The sequence below is a fragment of the Salmo trutta genome, chromosome 23 (genome assembly GCF_901001165.1).
Source record: "Salmo trutta chromosome 23, fSalTru1.1, whole genome shotgun sequence".
In the NCBI taxonomy this organism is placed as follows: Eukaryota; Metazoa; Chordata; class Actinopteri; order Salmoniformes; family Salmonidae; genus Salmo; species Salmo trutta.
The window spans coordinates 51,409,459-51,430,198 of NC_042979.1; the positions used below are offsets into that span (position 1 = coordinate 51,409,459).

At 42.6% G+C, this 20,740-nt stretch overlaps 1 protein-coding gene across 1 annotated transcript in view; it reads right to left on the reverse strand.

Annotated features, from left to right (window-relative positions):
• The window catches only part of si:dkey-88l16.3 (low-density lipoprotein receptor-related protein 2), a 75,668-nt gene that overhangs the window by 23,592 nt on the left and 31,336 nt on the right, over positions 1-20,740 (reverse strand). The window contains exons 21-23 of the mRNA XM_029709892.1: positions 18,286-18,472; positions 6,266-6,475; positions 5,972-6,155 (exon numbers count right to left, since the gene is read on the reverse strand). Coding sequence (XP_029565752.1) covers positions 5,972-6,155; positions 6,266-6,475; positions 18,286-18,472 — 581 coding nt within the window. The remainder of the gene's footprint in view (positions 1-5,971; positions 6,156-6,265; positions 6,476-18,285; positions 18,473-20,740) is intronic.

Below are 20,740 nucleotides of genomic sequence, written 5' to 3' on the forward strand. Positions count from 1 at the left end.
TATTTGTCCAGCCTTTGTTGCTATGCTTGTAATTGTGCATAATATGCTGTGACCCTAATCAAAAGTATTTAATAACAAAATAATGTTATAAACCTATAGTGAAGTTAACTTAACACATGTTTCTCTTTTTTGCACTGCATGGATCACAGGTACAGTTGAATGCAGCATTGCCGTTTGGTGCATTCAAAATGTATTTAAGCTGAGTAACCAACCTAAGCTACTGCTCAAATGTCACAGCAATAGGCCTACGTGGGGTTGCCACAATAGGCCTACGTAGTTCTCCTTTGCATGGTGATTTGTTGTTTTGTTATTCATTGTCAAGCTTTAAAACCGAAGCCAGACTGCAACATTTTCGTAGCCTAAATAGGACTGTGGCATGAATCTGTACGCCCTCCCTCTGCTGCGTGCTGTAAAAGGACACACAAAAGCAGTGCAATTGAAGTTGAATTCACCGATGCAAGTGCATCAGGCTGTAATTTCATAAAGTAAATTACTTAACTGTTGACTCACTCTGGCCCCCTCCCAGTTAGGGGGAGTGATGAGCACTACAGCAGCCTCAACTCAATCGCTGGTTAAAAACTTTTCTGCCCCTCCCAAAAGATAGAATTTGTAGATAATTGGCCCTCTTCCTGAGACTCACCCACAAACAGGACCAAGCCTGGCCTATTGAGGAGTGACAGACTCCATCCTTGCTGGATGGGTGCTCTCATCTTATCTATGAACATAGACAGGGCTCTAACTCCCCTAGCTCCACAATGAGATAGGGTGCAGGCCAGGCAGCAGGCTGTTCGCCAGCCTGCCAGCTTAGTGGAGTCTGCCACTAGCACAGTCAGTGTAGTCAGCTCAGCTATCCCCATTGAGACCGTGTCTGTGCCTCAACCTAGGTTGGGCAAAACTAAACATGGCAGTGTTCGCCTTAGCAATCTCACTGGAATAAAGACCTCCTCCATTCCTGTCATTATTGAAAGAGATCGTGATACCTCACATCTCAAAATAGGGCAACTTAATGTTAGATCCCTCACTTCCAAGGCAGTTATAGTCAATGAACTAATAACTGATCATAATCTTGATGTGATTGGCCTGACTGAAACATGGCTTAAGCCTGATGAATTTACTGTGTTAAATGAGGCCTCACCTCCTGGTTACACTAGTGACCATATCCCCCACGCATCCCGCAAAGGCAGAGGTGTAGCTAACATTTATGAAAGCAAATTTCAATTTAAATAAAGGAAAAAGAAACATTTTTTGTCTTTTGAGCTTCTAGTCATGAAATCTATGCAGCCTACTCAATCACTTTTTATAGCTACTGTTTACAGGCCTACTGGGCCATATACAGTGTTCCTCACCGAGTTCCTAATTGGACCATGTAGTCATGGCAGATAATATTAATTTTGGTGACTAATATTCACATTCCCCAGACCCACTCCAAAAGGCTTTCGGAGCCATCGTCGATTCAGTGAGTTTAGTCCAACATGTGTCCGGACCTACTCACTGCCACAGTCATACTCTGGACCTAGTTTTGTCCCATGGAATAAATGTTGTGGATCTTAATATTTTTCCTCCATCCTGGACTAATCGTACCACCATTTTATTACGTTTGCGTCGCAACAGATAATCTGCTCAGACCCCAACCAACGATGATCAAAAGTCATTCTATAAATTCTCAGACAACCTAAAGATTCTTTGATGCCCTTCCAGACTCCCTCCGCCTACCCAAGGACATCAGAGTACAAAATCAGTTAACCACCTGAGGAACTCAATTTAACCTTGCGCAATACCCTAGATGCAGTCGCACCCCTAAAAACCAAAAGCATTTGTCATAAGAAACTAGCTCCCTGGTATACAGAAAATACCCAAGCTCTGAAGCAAGCTTCCAGAAAATTGGAACGGAAATGGTGCCACACCAAACAAAGTAATCCGACTAGCTTGGAAAGACAGTACCATGCAGTATCGAAGAGCCCTCACTGCTGCTCGATCGTCCTATTTTTCCAATTTAATTGAGGAAAATAAGAACAATCCAAAATTAATTTTCGATACTGTCGCAAAGCTAAATAAAAAGCAAGCAAGCATTTCTAAATCGACCTGGCCCGGGTATCCTGGAAGGATATTGACCTCATCCCGTCAGTAGAGGATGCCTGGTTATTTTTAGAAAATGCCTTCCTCGCCACCTTAAATAACATGCCCCATTTAAGAAATTTAGAACCAGGAACAGATATAGCCCTTGGTTCGCTCCAGACCTGACTGCCCTTAACCAACACAAAACATCCTGTGGCGTTCTGCATTACCATCAAACAGCCCCCATGATATGCAACTTTTCAGGGAAGTTAAAAACCAATATACACAGGCAGTTAGAAAAGCCAAGGCTAGCTTTTTCAAGCAGAAATGTGCTTCCTGCAACAAACTCAAAAAAGTTCTGGGACACTAAAGTCCATGGAGAATAAGAATACCTCCTCCCAGCTGCCCACTGCACTGAGGATAGGAAACTGTCACCACCGATAAACCCACTATAATTGAGAATTTCAATAAGCATTTTTCTACAGCTGGCCATGCTTTCCACCTGGCTACCTCTACCGCAGTCAGCAGCACTGCACCCCCCACAGCTACTCGCCCAAGCCTTCCCCATTTCTCCTTCTCCCAAATCCATTCAGCTGATGCTCTGAAAGAGCTGCAAAATCTGGACCCCTACAAATCAGCTGGGCTAGACAATCTGGACCCTTTCTAAAATTATCTGCCGAAATTGTTGTAACCCATATTACTAGCCTGTTCAACCTCTCGTGTCATCTGAGATTCCCAAAGATTGGAAAGCAGCTGTGGTCATCCCCCTCTTCAAGGGAGGGGACACTCTTGACCCAAACTGCTATAGACCTATATCTATCCTACCTTTCTAAAGTAATCGAAAGCCAAGTCAACAAACAGATTACCGACCATTTCGAATCCCACCGCACCTTCTCCGCTATGCAATCTGGTTTCAGAGCTGGTCATGGGTGCACCTCAGCCACGCTCAAGGTCCTAAACGATATCGTAACCGCCATCGATAAGAAACAATACTGTGCTGCCGTATTCATTGACCTGGCCAAAGCTTTCGACTGTCAATCACCACATCCTCATCGGCAGACTCAATAGCCTTGGTTTCTCAAATGATTGCCTCGCCTGGTTCACCAACTACTTCTCTGATAGAGTTCAGTGTGTCAAATCGGAGGGCCTGTTGTCCGGGCCTCTGGTAGTCTATGGGGGTGCCACAGGGTTCAAATCTTGGGCCAACTCTTTTCTTTGTATACATCAATGATGGCGCTCTTGCGTCTGATCCACCTCTACGCAGATGACACCATTCTGTATACTTCTGGCCCTTCTTTGGACATTGTGTTAACAACCCTCCAGATGAGCCTCAATGTCATACAACTCTCCTTCCGTGGCCTCCAACTGCTCTTAAATCCAAGTAAAATTAAATGCATGCTCTTCAACCGATCGCTGCCTGCACCTGCCCGCCTGTCCAGCATCACTACTCTGGATGGCTGACTTAGAATATGTGGACAACTACAAATACCTAGGTGTCTGGTTAGACTGTAAACTCTCCTTCCAGACTCACATCAAACATCTCCAATCCAAAGTTAAATCTAGAATTGGCTTCCTATTTCGATGAAACACATTGATGAAACATGGTGAAGCCAAAAAAATTGCCCTCGCTGGAAGCCTGTGTTTCAGACATAAGGAAGAGGATAGATGCAAACTTTCTACTTTTAAACTCACAAAACAGAGATGCTTGTTCTAGGTCCCAAGAAACAAAGAGATCTTCTGTTGAATCTGACAATTAATCTTGATGGTTGTACAGTCGTCTCAAATAAAACTGACGGAACTCGGCGTTACTCTGGACCCTGATCTCTTTTGAAGAACATATCAAGACTGTTTCAAGGACAGCTTTTTTCCATCAATGTAACATTGCAAAATCTGAAACTTTGTCCAAAAATGCATCCATTCTTTTGTCACTTCCAGGTTAGACTACTGCATTGCTCTACTTTCCAGCTACCCGGATAAAGCACTAAATACATTTCAGTTAGTGCTAAACACAGCTGCTAGAATCTTACTAGAACCAAAACATTTGATCATATTACTCCAGTTCTAACCTCCCTACACTGGATTCCTGTCAAGGCAAGGGCTGATTAAGGTTTTACTGCTAACCTACAAAGCATTACATGGGCTTGCTCCTACCCATCTTTACGATTTGGTCCTGCCGTACATACCTACACGTACGCTACGGTCACAAGACGCAGGCCTCCTAACTGTCCCTAGAATTCCTAAGCAAATTGCCAGAGGCAGGGCTTACTCCTATAGAGCTCAATTTTTTTGGAATGGTCCATCTATCCATGTGAGAGACGCAGACTTGGTCCAAATTTTAAGTCTATTGAAGACTCATCTCTTCAGTAGGTCCTATGATTGAGTAGTCTGGCCCAAGAGAGTGAAGGTGAACGGAAAGGCACTGGAGCGCCTTGCTGTCCCCAGTCCACCTGGCCGTGCTGCTGCTCCAGTTTCAACTGTTCTGCCTGTAGCTATGGAATCCTGACCTGTTCACCGGACGTGCTACCTGTCCCAGACCTGCTGTTTTCAACTCTCTAGAGAGAACAGGAGCAGTAGAGATGCTCTGAATGATCAGCTATGAAAAGCCAACTGGCATTTACTCCTGAGGTGCTGACCTGTTGCACGCTCGACAACCACTGTGATTATTATTACTATTATGATTATTATTACTGACCCTGCTGGTCATCTATGAACATCTTGGATATGTTCTGTTACAATCTCCACCCAGCACAGCCAGAAAAGGACTGGCCACCCCTCATAGCCTGGTTCCTCTAGTTTTCTTCCTAGGTTCTGGCCTTTCTATGGAGTTTTTCCTAGCCACTGTGCTTCTCCACCTGCATTGCTTGCTGGTTTTAGGCTGGGTTTCTGTACAGCACTTTGAGATATCAGCTGATGTTAGGGCTTTATAAATACATTTGATTTCAATTTGATTTCAGATTTGTAAATGTCTATACTGTTTAAGGAGTTTTGTACTTGTCTAATGACCATTTTAGCTTTTTCTCAGCAACTAATGACAAACTGCTGTGTTTGTATCAGGAGTTATCAAAACTGCTGTTAAAGATCCTATTGCAGGCTTTTGTGTTGAGCCCATTTGGGTTCATAGAAACCATGAATAGTAGAATCAGCTGTGGTAGAACTGGGCTTGAACAAAAGAAAGACACCATGAACCTGTATTGTGGCCATTGAATTGCATTTACCAAAGTTGACTATCTGATGAACGTACATTTGGTTCTAAATGTTATATTTGGTGATAACTCGCTTTTGTTTACAGGTAATGCAGTACTAGGCCTTCCTTCAGTAAACTATAAGGTACGTTTACATATAAATATTTAATGGGTACATGATTGTGTATTTTCCAGAAGCTTGCTCGATCGTCTTGAGAGCGCAGGGAAAACAAATTGTTCAGTTCACTCCATATTGGCTTAAATGGGTTTCTGGTTATTCACCTCCCTCTAGAAAATCAGCTGTTAATATTCAATAAATTCGAACTACATCATTTGTTACCATTTGTCATTGATTACTTTTACCTAACTTGTATTGCTGTATAATATGTTGAATAATCACTTTCCGGTGTAAACAGCATGGAAATTGAAAACAAAAAACTAAGTAAGAAGGCATGGTCCTGAAGTCCCCCCCCCCCCCCCCAAAAAAAAGGAAATTCACATGAGCACCACAATGCCTATTCCACCCATGCTCTATCAAGGTTTTCCAGCACACAGCTATGATGGTCTATTGTACTTCAAACAATTTGTACACAGGTTGCTTAGGTCTCAAACAGCCTAATTCATACTCTTCAGAGGGATAATGGACTTCTCAGGGTTGTGCTATACAAATTGAGAGCGATAGGTATATTAATTTGTAAACTCTTTGGGCGGCAGCAGCCCTCACCCTAACCCACCCTTTGTGTGGCAGCAGCAGTAGCGAGCGAGGCTGCTCCAGATCCTCATCCAGAACCACTATGTAGTTCTGAGACTTTACTGTAGATGTGCCCAGCCTCACAGCCAGAATCTGACTGGCCAGCCCATCCAGCCAGTACAGGTTCCTGCCAACCCAGTCCACAGCTATAGACTCAGACTTCACACCTACAGAAAGAAAGCATTCTGTTAAACATCTAGTAGACAGTAGGGCTGAGACTGTACTTGGTACCAACCCTGTCCTTGGTACTAACCCTGTCCTTGGTTAGGGTACTAACCTTTGACCAGAGTGCCTGTGTCCTTGGTGTTGATGGAAGTCCACTTGATGCTCTCCTCCTCCAGACTGACCCAGTATACCCTCTGGTCTCGCCAGTCATAATCCACACAGAACACAGGTGTCTGACTAGTTGAGAGCACTGAAAGGCTGGAGCTATGCAGCCCCAATACCAGCAGCTCAAACTGAACAGATGCCAGCAGGTGAGCCTCATCTACACAGACAAAATACACCATCAATATACCATGACAAAACACACCATTCTGAATACAATGACAAAACTATATTAAACAAATCTACATGTGTCTATTAGGTTGAGCCAGCAATGCATGTTAGAGTTTGTTTCCCCCCTTCATTTCTCCATCAACACTCCATGTTAAATAATTAAATTTGGCACACTGGTTTGGAACTCAATTTCCTAAATGCTCAGATGGCACTACAATCCGCTGGCTCGTTTTCTTGCTGGAAGGATGTATAATAAACTAGCACTCTCCCATAGGGATTCTCTAGATGCTATTTGTGACTCAATCTTTTTTCAGTCTTATGTTCCAAATTTTAAGGTGTTTTTACATTGGTTAAAAGTACACAGAGCTTCAAAATGGCATATCATACACCATAGTTGGAGGAAACAGGAAGTAATGCTGCTTTAAAAAGTTGATATACTTAGAATCCCATTTATGAGAAAAAAAGCATTCAAACATTTGAGACCGACTGGCTCGATTCGGTCTTATGAAGCAACATTGTTTTTTTTTACATTGGATGAGTAGACGCAGAGCTAGAATATGGTATATCATACAACACAGTTGAAGAACAATGGGAAAGTAATTCTGCTTTGAAAGTTGATAAAGTTGTAACCTCACATTTGAGAAAATGGCCCTTGAATGTTTGGTACCTACTGAGAGCTCGTCTACACACATTCAGCATCGTTCACACCCTTTAAGCTTAAGCCACACCCATCTCTAAGGATTCACATGTGAGGCCATGTACTAAACAACCAAAGATGAAGACTAAAAGCTGGTTTATACTATGAGTGTGCTTGTGAATGTAATCTGGAGTGCCAGAGTGTGCTCTTGGCGTTGGTAAACTCAGAGCGATGTCAGATTGTCCGTTAGTAAATTGAGCGTTTCGCTCTCGGAGCGTTGAGAGCACACATTGAACGCTCTGGCCGAGGAGTAAGGTTGAGCCGAGCGTTCTGACCTAACAGCAGTCAAACACCCAAGCCAAATGGCCAACGTTGACTAGCTACTTTCAGACTCAAATGAGAGTACAGCTCACTGACCAGTTCACTCGCCCTAGCAGAGCTGGTTCGGCTGGCAAAAATGTTTTATTGCCAACGTTTACTGACGCCGGCCATGTTCAATGGGTGTTGAGTGATGGTAAATTCATCAGTTATGTGCTCTCACACATTATCAAAGGCCATCATGGCTAGTGGGAAGGTTGCTGCTTTTTCCATAGCTAAACCAACTAGGCTCTTAACCTCTCTGGGCCAGTTGAATCCCGTGGCGCGTTATTCAAATACCTTAGAAATGCTATTACTTCAATTTCTCAAACATATGACTATTTTACACCATTTTAAAGACAAGACTCTCGTTAATCTAACCACACTGTCCGATTTCAAAAAGGCTTTACAACGAAAGCAAAACAGATTATGTCAGCAGAGTACCCAGCCAGAAATAATCAGACCCCCATTTTTCAAGCTAGCATATAATGTCACATAAACCCAAACCACAGCTAAATGCAGCACTAACCTTTGATGATCTTCATCAGATGACAATCTTAGGACATTATGTTATACAATACATGCATGTCTGTTCAATCAAGTTCATATTTATATCAAAAACCAGCTTTTTACATTAGCAGGTGACTAGCATGTGACTAGCATTCCCATCGAACACTTCCGGTGAATTTACTAAATTACTCACGATAAACGTTGACAAAAAAAACAAATTATTTTAAGAATTATAGATACAGAACTCCTCTATGCACTCGATATGTCCGATTTTAAAATAGCTTTTCGGTGAAAGCACATTTTGCAATATTCTCAGTCGATAGCCCGGCGTCACAGGGCTAGCTATTTAGCCACCCAGCAAGTTTAGCCTTCACCAAACTCCGATTTACTATTAGAAAAGTTTGATTACCTTTGGTGTTCTTCGTCAGAATGCACTCCCAGGACTTCTACTTCAATAACAAATGTTGGTTTGGTCCCAAATAATCCATTGTTATATCCAAACAGCGGCGTTTTGTTCGTGCGTTCAAGACACTATCCGAATGGTAAAGAAGGGTTACGAGCACGACGCATTTCGTGACAAAAAAATTCTAAATATTCCATTACCGTACTTCGAAGCATGTCAACCGCTGTTTAAATTAAATGTTTATGCTAATTTTCTCGTAAAAAAACGATAATATTCCGACCGGGAGTCGTTGTATCCGTTCAAAGACGATAGAATAAAAACATGGTCGTCTCGTGCACGAGCATGAGTCCCATTGTCCGCTGATAGACCACTTAGCAAATGTGCTAAAGCTTTTCAGCCAGGGCTTGGAATTACGTCATTCAGCTTTTTGCCGCCTTCTGAGAGCCCATGGGAGCCGTAGGAAGTGTCACGTAACAGCAGAGATCCCCTGTATTGGATAGAGATATTCAAGGAGGGCAAAAAATGGTCAGAGGGCGCTTCCTGTTTGGAATCTTCACAGGTTTTGGCCTGCCAAATGAGTTCTGTTATACACAGACACCATTCAGTTTTAGAAACTTTGGAGTGTTTTCTATCCAAAGCTAATAATTATATGCATATTCTAGTTTCTGGGCAGGAGTAATAATCAGATTAAATCGGGTACGTTTTTTTATCCGGCCGTGAAAATACTGCCCCCTATCCATAACAGGATATGCATATTCTAGTTTCTGGGCAGGAGTAGTAACCAGATTAAATCGGGTACGTTTTTTATCCGGCCGTGAAAATACTGCCCCCTATCCATAACAGGATATGCATATTCTAGTTTCTGGGCAGGAGTAGTAACCAGATTAAATCGGGTACGTTTTTTATCCAGCCGTGCAAATACTGCCCCCTATCCCCAACAGGTTAATTTAACAATTGTATTCGTATTTACAGATAACATACAAAGTTTGGAATTACAGCATATGAAAGTTCACAAGTTAAAATGAAAGTTAATTATGGCAAGGCGACCGGCAACATAACCGAATACAAACAGTAACTATTCCCTCCGCAAGGCAATCAAACAAGCTAAGTGTCAGTATAGAGACAAAGTAGTCGTAATTCAACGGCTCAGACACGAAGTATGTGGCAGGGTCTACAGTCAATCACGGACATACAAAAAGAAAACCAGCCCCGTCACAGACACCGATGTCTTGTTCCCAGATCAACTAAACAACTCCTTTGCTCGCTTTTAGGACAACAGTGCCACTGACACGGCCCACTACCAAAACCAGCGGGCTCTCCTTCACCGCAGCCAGCGTGAGTAAAACATTTAAACTTGTTAACCCTCGCAAGGCTGCCGGCCCAGACGGTATCCCTAGCCACGTCCTCAGACCAGCTGGCTGGTGTTTACGGACATATTCAATCAATCCCTATCTGCTGTTCCCACATGCTTCAAGAGGGCCACCATTGTTCCTGTTCCCAAGAACGCTAAGGTAACTGAGCTAAACAACTATCGCACTAACTTCCATCATCATGAAGTGCTTTGAGAGACAAGTCAAGGACCATATCACCTCCACCCTACCTGACACCCTAGACCCACTCCAATTCGCTTACCGCCCCAATAGGTCCACAGACGAAGCAATCGCAATCACACTGCCCTAACCCATCTGGACAAGAGGAATACTTTTGTAAGAATGCTGTTCATCAATTACAGCTCAGCATTCAACACCATAGTACCCTCCAAACTCGTCATTAAGCTAGAGAACCTGGGTCTGGATCCCACCCTGTGCAACTGGGTCCTGGACTGATGGGCCAGGTGGTGAGGGTAGGAAACATCTACAACCCGCTGATCCTCAACACTGGGGCCCCACAAGGGTGCGATCTCAGCCCTCTCCTGTACTCCCTGTTCACCCATGACTGCGTGGCCATGCACGCCTCCAACTCATTCATCAAGTCTACAGACGACACTCCAGTGGTAAGCTTGATTACCAACAACGATGAGACGGCCTACAGGGAGGAGGTGAGGGCCCTCGGAGTGTGGCATCAGGAAAATAACCTCACACTCAACGTCAACAAAAAAGGAGATGATTGGGGACTTCAGGAAACAGCAGAGGGAGCAACAGTACCTCTTCCACCTCAGGAGTAACTGATTTTGTTGCACTGCTTTGCTTCATCTTGGCCAGGTCACAGTTGTAAATGAGAACTTGTTCTAAACTGGCATTCCTGGTTAAATAAAAGTGAAATTTAAAAAAAAGACTGAAGAAATTTGGCTTGTCACCAAAAACAAACTTAGATGCACAATCGAGAGCATTGTGTCGGGCTGTATCACCGTCTGGTACAGCAGCTGCTCCACCCACAACCGTAAGGCTCTCCAGAGGGTAGTGAGGTCTGCACAATGCATAACCGGGGGCAAACTACCTGCCCTCCAGGACACCTACACCACCTGATGTCACAAGAAGGCCAAAAAGATCATCAAGGACAACCACGAGCCACTTCCTTTTCACCCAGCTATCATCCAGAGGGTGAGGTCAGTACAGGTGCATCAAAGTGGGGACAGAGACTGAAAAACAGCTTCCATCTCAAGGCCATCAGACTGTTAAACAGCCATCACTAACATTGAGTGGCTGCTGCCAACATACTGACTCACTAACCACTTTAATGAAAAATTGGATGTAATAAATGTGTCAGTCACTAAACAGTGCCACTTTATATGTTTACAAACCCTACATTACTCATCTCATATGTATTTACTGTACTCTATACCATCTACTGCATCTTGTCTATGCCGCACGGCCATCACTCATCCATATAGTTATGTACATATTCTTATTCATTCCTTTACACTCGTGTGTATAAGGTAGTTGTGAAATTGTTAGATATTACTGCACGGTCGGAACTAGAATCACAAGCATTTCACTATACTTGCATCAACATCTGCTAACCATGTGTATGTGACCAATAAAATGTGATTTGTCATGCAGTAAGACAATGGTAGAAAACAGTCAAATCTATATGAAAATGGCTAAAAAGCTACAAATTAGAAATTTTGGAATTTGCCTAGCCAAAGTCCAGACCTAATCCCAATTGTGACCCGTTTCAGAAAACTAGGCATATGTCGCAAGTCACGACTTCACAGGACCATTTTAATGTGTTATAGACCAGTGAAATACTTACAATACCTTAACCAACAATACAAATATTATTTGCTTCTCAGAGCCATTTGCTTGACTAGTTATAGCTTAATGTTAGCTAGCTAATATTGAACCTGGCTGGTTAGCTACCTGCAGATTCAAGCAGGGTAGTAAGGTCATGAGTTGGGATTATGGTTCATTGTTTACCTAGCTAGCTATCTACAGTTGAAGTCGGAAGTCTACATACACTTAGGTTGGAGTCATTAAAACTCATTTTTCAACCACTCCACAAATTTCTTGTTAACAAACTATAGTTTTGGCAAGTCGGTTAGGACATCTACTACTAAGTAATATTCCAGCAATTTTTTAGACAGATTATTTCACTTATAATTCACTGTATCACAATTCCAGTGGGTCAGAAGTTCACGTTGACTGTGCCTTTAAACAGCTTGGAAAATTCCAGCAAATGTCATGGCTTTAGAAGCTTCTGATTGGCTAATTGACATCATTTGAATCAATTGGAGGTGTACCTGTGGATGTATTTCAAGGCCTACCTTCAAACTCAGTGCCTCTTTGCTTGACATGGGGAAATCAAAAGAAATCAGCCAAGACCTCAGAAAAACAATTGTGGACCTCCACAAGTCTGGTTGAACCCTGAAAGCAATTTCCAAATGCCTGAAGGTACCATGTTCATCTGTACAAACAATAGTACGCAAGTATAAACACCATGGGACCACGCAGCCATCATAACGCTCAGGAAGGAGATGCATCTGTCTCCTAGAGATAAACGTACTTTGGTGCGAAGTGTAAATCAATCCCAGAACAAAAGCAAAGGACCTTGTGAAGATGCTGGAGGAAACAGGTACAAAATTATCTATATCCACAGTAAAACAAGTCCTATATCAACATAACCTGAAAGGCCGCTCATCAAGGAAGAAGCCACTGCTCCAAATCCTCCATAAAAAAAGCCAGACTGTTTGCAATTGCACCTGGGGATGAAGATCACCTGGAGAAATGTCCTCTGGTCTGATGAAACAAAAATAGAACTGTTGGCCATAATGACCATCGTTATGTTTGGAGGAAAAAGGGGGAGGCTTGCAAGCCGAAGAACACCATCCCAACCGTGAAGCACGGGGGTGGCAGCATCATGTTGTGGGGGTGCTTTGCTGCAGGAGGGACTGGTGCACTTCACAAAATAGACAGAATCATGAAGATGGAAAATTATGTGGATATATTGAAGCAACATCTCAAGACATCAGTCAGGAAGTTAAAGCTTGGTCTCAAATGGGTCTTCCAAATGGACATTGGATGTATGTTTGGGGGACAAAGTTGTGGCAAAATGGCTTAGGGACAACAAAGTCAAGGTATTAGAGTTGCCATCACAAAGACCTGACCTCAATCCTGTAGAATATTTGTGGGCAGAACTGAAAGTGTGCGAGCAAGGAGGCCTACAAACCTGACTCAGTCACACCAGCTCTGTCAGGAGGAATGGGCCAAAATTCACCCAACTTATTGTGTGAAGGTTGTGGAAGGCTTCCTGAAACATTTGACCCAAGTTAAACAATATAAAGGCAATGCTACCAAATACTAATTTAGTGTATGTAGATTTGATTATGTTAACTTCTGACCCACTAGGAATGTGATGAAAGAAATAGAAGCTGAAATAATCACTTATTCTGAAATTTCACATTCTTAAAACAAAGTGGGGATCCTAACTGACCTAAGACAGGGAATTTTTACTAGGTTTAAATGTCAGGAATTGTGAAAAACTGAGTTTAATTCATTTGGCTAAGGTGTATGTAAACTTCCGACTTCAACTGTACATGTCTTAAAGACTCGTCCGAGTGTGCCAGAGTGCAGAATAACTGAATTTACGAATGCTCAAAACGCTTTCAATATGGCCGGTGTCAGTAAACCTTCGCAAAAAAAAGCATAATTCTGTTGCAAGCAGCAAGCTCTGGATAACATGAAAACAGCCTAACCAGCTCTGCTAGGGTGAATAAAATGATCAGTGGGATGTTCTCATTTGTCTGGAAGTGGATAGCAAGCTAGCCAATGTTAGACAGGGTGCTTGACTGCCATTGTTCGGATTTTTCGTTATTTAGCCCTCCGAAAAGACTCACCAGGAAGCACAATGTCATGACTCATGTTTTGTCCTTCATTTTATTTTAAATCAAATGACCACAGGTCATAAACCTGAAATACAACAAACAAATGACTATATTATTCAAGTAATCTAATCATAATGTAAATAATGAAAATCAAATAAGCCTGCAACACCATCAAAGGTGAGGCGAATCTGGCTTAAAACAGCACCGACTACATCACCCAGAATGCCCAGCGCCAGAGGAGCATGCGCACAGTGACTGCCGTCACAGGTTGTTATGGACGCTGTCACAGGACACAGAACCCATGCCACGTCCAAAGGATTTACACAAACGCAACATAATGCGGCACTCCACCATGGGGATCACCGAACCAAACCACCGCTATCACCACCGCCACCAGAACCCAGCAGAGTGCTCCGAACAATCAGCACAATGCAAATGGCTGATAATAATAGCCTAATGCTATATAGCATCTGGGTCGCTGAGCTACAAGTTACTCCCGGCCAACTAACATCGACAGTGAGGTAAACGTTCAGTGCACAAACATAAGTGACTTAAAACATTAATGCTAGACTGAGTAGTTTGCAGTTACATACCAACGGGCTGTGTGCTCCTGATGATTGTCTGCGGTAAGTTTTTTTTTCTTTCTACTGCATCATTGATTGTATGTTGTTTTACCCCATGTGTAACTCTGTTTTTGTATGTTGTCGAACCGCTTTGCTTTATCTTGGCCAGGTCGCAATTGTAAATGAGAACTTGTTCTCAACCATCCTACCTGGTTAAATAAAGGTGAAATAAAAAATAAATAAAATAGTGACTACCAGGTGCTGTAATTTAAGTCTAGTGAAGCTGCGCATGCGCACATAACGTAACATATCTGAGCGTCTAAGAAACTTAAAATCACTCGTTCCCCATTTAATTGAAAACAGACCCATTTGCTTCTTTTATCTATTATCATATATATATTTTTTCCCCCTGAGTGAGCTAGAAGTCTCAACAGCCATTGTGAAGTCAGAGCTTTCGGATCAACCCTACTCCTCGGCCAGAGCGTCCAGTGTTTGCTCTGAACACTCCGAGAGCGAAACGCTCTGAATTTACCAACAGATAATCTGACAGCACAGTTGCAGTCACCAACATGCTGGGAAACAGCCTAACCAGCTCTGCTAGGGAGAGTAATGTTCAGGGAGCTGTTCTCTCATTTGTGTCTGGAAGTAGCTAGCAAGTTAGCTTGGGCGCTTCCCTGGATTATTATTATCATCATCAAAACATATACTAAAACAGGAATATATATAAACAAGAGTACATAAACCTAACAGACAGGGGTATTACATAGATAAAATTTCAATTTGCATTGCTTCGTTTTTACACTTACTGATCATTTCAAAATAATATTTAAATTTTCTTAAAACAATGTGAAGAGGGGTTTGTTCTCCACACACTATTTATGGATAAAGAATTTGCCATGAAAAATATGCAAATTAAAGTTAAAAATCAGGTTCCATATAATTTGGATGAAATTAATTATCAGCGTCTTCCAAATTGATGTTAGTTTATTTTAAAATAAAATCGAATTCACTGCAAAATCTGACATGAGAACAGTCAAAATAAAATGGCCAAGTGTCTGGGTCACAACCACAAAATACACATGTTATCCATAGCCATTTTGAATCCATGTATAAAGGTCTTTACGAGGGTGCTTGACTGCAGTTAGTACAGAACACTCAAATCAACCCTTAAAGAGCTGGGTGGGTTTAAAGCTTAAGAGGGTGTGAACGATGCTGAATGGGTGAAGACAAAGGGCTCTCCAGCAATATTACCAAAACATTCAAACGCCATTTTCTCTATAGTGAGTTTACAACTGTCAAAGCAGAAATACTTTCCCCATTGTTCCTCAACTGCTGTATATGATATAGCATTTTGTAACTCAGTCTACTTTCATTCAACGTAAAAAATACTATTTAAAATTCTGCAACATAAGACTGATGAGCCGGTCGGTCACATTTCTCCTTTGCCAAGATAATCCATCCACCTGACAGGTGTGGCATATGAAGCTGATTTAAAAACCTTGATTATTACACAGGGGAACCTTGTGCTGGGGACAATAAAAGGCCACTAAAATGCTTAGTTGTCACATTAAGTTGAGGCTTACAATTGGTATGCTGAATGCAGAAATGTCCACCAGAACTGTTGCCAGAGAATTGAACGTTACTCTACCATAAGCCACCTACATTGTTTTAGAGACCTGCATACTCAGATATTTCACCCATTGAGCATGTTTGGGATGCTCTGGATCGACATGTACGAAAGCGTGTTCCAGGTCCTGCCAATATCAAGCAACTTCGCACAGCCATTGAAGAGTGAGAACATTCCACAGGCCACAATCAATTGCCTGATCAACCATATGCAAAGGAGATGTGTAGCGCTGCATGAGGCAAATGGCATTCACACGAGATACTGACTGGTTTTCTGATCCACGCCCCTACCTTAAGGTATCTGTGACCAGATGCATATTTGTATTCCAGGTCATGTGAAATCCATAGACTAGGGCCTAATGAATTTCCTCATGAACTGTAACCCAGTAAAATCTTTACAATTGTTTCATTTATAATTTTTGTTCAGTGTACAAAAGTTAGCCTTCAATAGTGAACATACAAGCAATATTCTGGCTACTGTCGGTAGGCTGATATCTTTTGGCATGACATACTATAGAAACATAAAATGTATGCTATTAATGCAGTGCAATTCTTAGAGTAATGACTTTTGTTAAATTCTATTAAACAGCTTCATAATAACTAAAGGTGGCAGCGATGAGAGCATTGGGTCAGTAACCTGAAAGGTTACTTGTTTGAATCCACGAGCCGAAACATTTGTTGACGTGCCCTTGAGCAACACACTAACCCTAATTGCTCCAGGTTTGCCGTTAACGACAGACCCTGGCTGTGACCGAGGGTGTCTCATGAAGAGTTGGGATATGCGAAAAACACATTTTCAATTCACACATGCATGTTAATACACACGTACGCAATAGGACAAATATAAACACCCAACTAATTATTAATGTATTTTAAAAAGAACCTATGAAATGAATAGCAACAGAGAAAGCATGCCAACCTATAGGCCCTGCATGACCAACAGTCTTAATATCTGAATTTATTTTATTTTTACTTTTATTTAACCAGGTAGGCTAGTTGAGAACAAGTTCTCATTTACAACTGTGACCTGGCCAAGATGAAGCAAAGCAGTGCGACAGAAACAACAGAGTTACACATGGAATAAACAAGTTTACAGTCAGTAACACAATAGGAAAAAAAGAGTATATACACTGTGTGCAAATGGCATGAGGTGGTAAGGCAATAAATAGGCCATAGTAGCAAAGTAATTACAATTTAGCAGATTAACACTGGAGTGATAGATGAGCAGATGATGATGGTGTGTGTGTGAGTAGTGATACTGGTTTGCAAAAGAGCAGCAAAGTAAATAAAAACAATGGGGATGAGGTAGGTAGATTGGGTGGGCTATTTACAGATGGACTATGTACAGCTGCAGCGAATATAGAGAGGAAGCATGGTGACCCATAGGCCCTGTAGAGAGGAAGCATGGTGACCCATAGGCCCTGTAGAGAGGAAGCATGGTGACCCATAGGCCCTGTAGAGATGGTGACCCATAGGCCCTGTAGAGAGGAAGCATGGTGACCCATAGGCCCTGCATGACCAAAGATTTTAAAAACTACACCATGTCCAGATAATTCTGTTTGGGTCACTCGATTTTTTGCCAACTGACCCGGTCATGTCAGTGAGAAACAAAGTTAGCGTTGGACTCTGTCTCAGCCTACGAATAGGACCCAGAGTTTTACCCAACCAGGTCATGTGATCAGGAAAAACTCCAGGCCCCAGAAAAGACAGGTATGAATTTTGCCACACCACATTTAGGCTCTGTGGTGCCACCTCCGCTTTAAATACTATAATTTATAAATGTCTAAAGAGCATTACGTAACAGTCTTAAGACAAAATATAAGACGCCATTACTCCATAGTTTATAACTTGTTTTACTTACCTAATTAAATAAAAATAACAGGAATATTAACCAAAATATGTTAAAACGCTGTCAACTACCTTGTCCATTTCCCATCTGAGTTGGTTTATGTATTAGGCTAGGTTAAATGTAGGGTTAGGGAGTGGTTTCGCAGACAGATTTCACCTAGTCCCAGACTAGAAATTATTTTGGCTGGATATTTTCCATTGATCTTGCTTTTTAGTCCAAGACTAGGCTTAATCTGTGTCTGGGAAAACCTCCATAATGTTTGAGTGGAATGATGTCTTACATGAAAAAATATGTTTACATTACCAGGTACATTAACAGGGTAAACCTAATCTAAGAGTATGTATTAGGCTGTTTGAAGGTTTGAATCCTAATCAACCCATCCAATGTGAGGACATCTGTTGTGGAGGTACAGTAAATTACTGAAGCTTCAGTACTCTAGCAGTAGTTACGCCACTTATGCTGAAAAGCCTAGTTTCTGCATAGGTCGAAATAGCTTTTGCATTTCCTGTCTTTTCTGGTTTCAGACAAAAGCAAATATTTCACTGAAACTATTTTTGTATTAATTAGGTTCAAGCAAAGACACGTTTAGAGTACCTTGGGTCTTGCAGCTGCGACCATTTGGTTCCAGCAGATATCCATGGTGACAGCGACACAGGAAGGAGCTGTGGGTGTTAAGGCAGGTGTGGCTGCAGACGGGTGGTAGGACCTCGTTACACTCGTCAACATCCACACAGGACAGACCATTAGCCTGGAGCTGGAAGCCTGCAGCACAGATGCACCTCTGTAGGAGACAGAAGGACCACATGTCACAGCCACACTTCTGTAGGCCAACACGTTGGGGTTTGTTTTAACTCACCGGTCCATGGGGGCTTAGGGCATTGTCTAGGGCATGTGGCATTGTCTAGGGCATGTAGCTAGGGTTAAGGTGTGTTTTGTTGCATGGCCTAGGGCATGTAGCTAGGGCGTGGCGGGGGTCATCGTTGGGCTGCGGGTGTGAAAGATTCAGCAGGCTACAGGCATTACACACCTGGCTAAAATATTCCTGTAGCTCTGTTGGAATAACTTTAATAGATCACTGACACCTTCTGGAAACTGAAGATGCTCTACATTGACTTAAGCCCAACTCATAAATAGCCCACATTAACATATGTAGCCTAAGAAACAAGGTTCATGAAATTGCTAACTTGCTAGTAACAGATGATTCATATTCTGACCATCTGAAATGCACTTAGATAATACCGTTGATGATACAGTAGCAATACATGGTTATAACATCTACTGAAAAGAAATGCCAACGGGGGTGGTGTTGCTGTCTATATTCAGAACCACATTCCTATCAAGTTGAGGATCTCATGTTAAACTGTTGAAGTAATAAGGCTACTGGTTTACCTGCAGCACCTAAAGACCATTCTGGTGGGAAGCTGCTATAGATTAAGTGTTATCAGCCAGTATCTGGATAACATGTGAAATGCTTGATATGTTATCACAGGTGTGATTTTGGATTGGAGATGTTTGATATGAGTCTGGAAGGGGAGTTTACAGTCTAACCAGACATTTAGGTATTTGTAGTTGTCCATGTATTCTAGGTCAGAACTGTCCAGAGTAGTGATGCTAGTCGGGCGGGAGGGTGCGGGCAGCGAACGGTTGAAAAGCATGCATTTGGTTTTGCAAGCGTTTAAGAGCAGTTGGAGGCCACAGGAGAGTTGTATGGCATTGAAGCTCGTTTGGAGGTTAGTTAAGTGTCCAAAGAAGGTCCAGATGTATTTAGAATGGTGTCATCTGCATAGAGGTGGATCAGGGAATCACCCGCAGCAAGAGCGACATTGTTGATATATACAGAGAAGAGTCGGCCCGAGAATTGAACCCTGTGGTACCCCCAGAGACTGGCAGATGTCTAGACAGGCCCTCCGATTTTACACACTGAACTCTGCAAAGTAGTTGGTGAACCAGGCGAGGCAGTCATTTGAGAAACCAAGGCAATTGAGTATGCCGATAAGAATAGTGATTGACAGAGTCGAAAGCCTTGGCCAGGTCGATGAAGACGGCTGCACAGTGCTGTCTTATCGATGGCGGTTATGATATCGTTTAGGACCTTGAGCATGGCTGAGGTGCACCCGTGACCAACCAGCTCGGAAACCGGATTGCACAACGGAGAAGGTACGGAGGGATTCGAAATGGTCAGTGATCTGTTTATTAACTTGGCTTTCAAAGACTTCAGAAAGGCAGGGCAGGATGGATATAGGTCTGTGACAATTTGGGTCTAGTGTCAACCCCTTTGAAGAGGGGGATGACCGCGGCAGCTTTCCAATCTTTAGGGATCTCGGACAAAACTAAAGAGTGGTTGAACAGACTGGTAATAGGGGTTGCAACAATGGCGGTGGATAATTTTAGAAAGAGAGGGTCCAGATTGTCTAGCCCATCTGATCTGTTGGCCGGGGTTGGGGTAGCCAGGAGGAAAGCATTGCCAGCCGTAGAGAAATGCTTATTGACATTTTTGATTATCATGGATTTATCGGTGGTGACCGTGTCGCATAGCCTCAGTGCAGCGGGCAGATGGAAGGAGATGCTCTTATTCTCCATGGACTTTAGTGTCAAAACATTGGAGTTGAGCTATAGGATGCACATTTGTTTGAAAATCTAGCCTTTGCTCTCCTGACTGACTATTGGTTCCTGACTTCCCTGAACAGTTGCATATTGCGGGGACTATTCGATGCTATTGCAGTCCGCCACAGGATGTTTTTGTGCTGGTCAAGGGCAGTCAGGTCTGGAGTGAACCAGGGACAATATCTGTTCTTAGTTCTACATTTTTTGAAAGGGACATGCTTATTTAAGATGGTGAGGAAATTACTTTTAAAGAACGACCAGGCATCCTCGACTGACGGGATGAGGTCAATATCCTTCCAGGATACCTGGGCCAGGTTGATTAGAAAGGCCTGCAGAAGTGTTTTAGGGAGCGTTTGACAGTGATGAGGGGTGGTCATTTGACCGCGGACCCATAGCGGATGCAGGCAATGAGGCAGTGATCGCTGAGATCCTGATTGAAAACAGC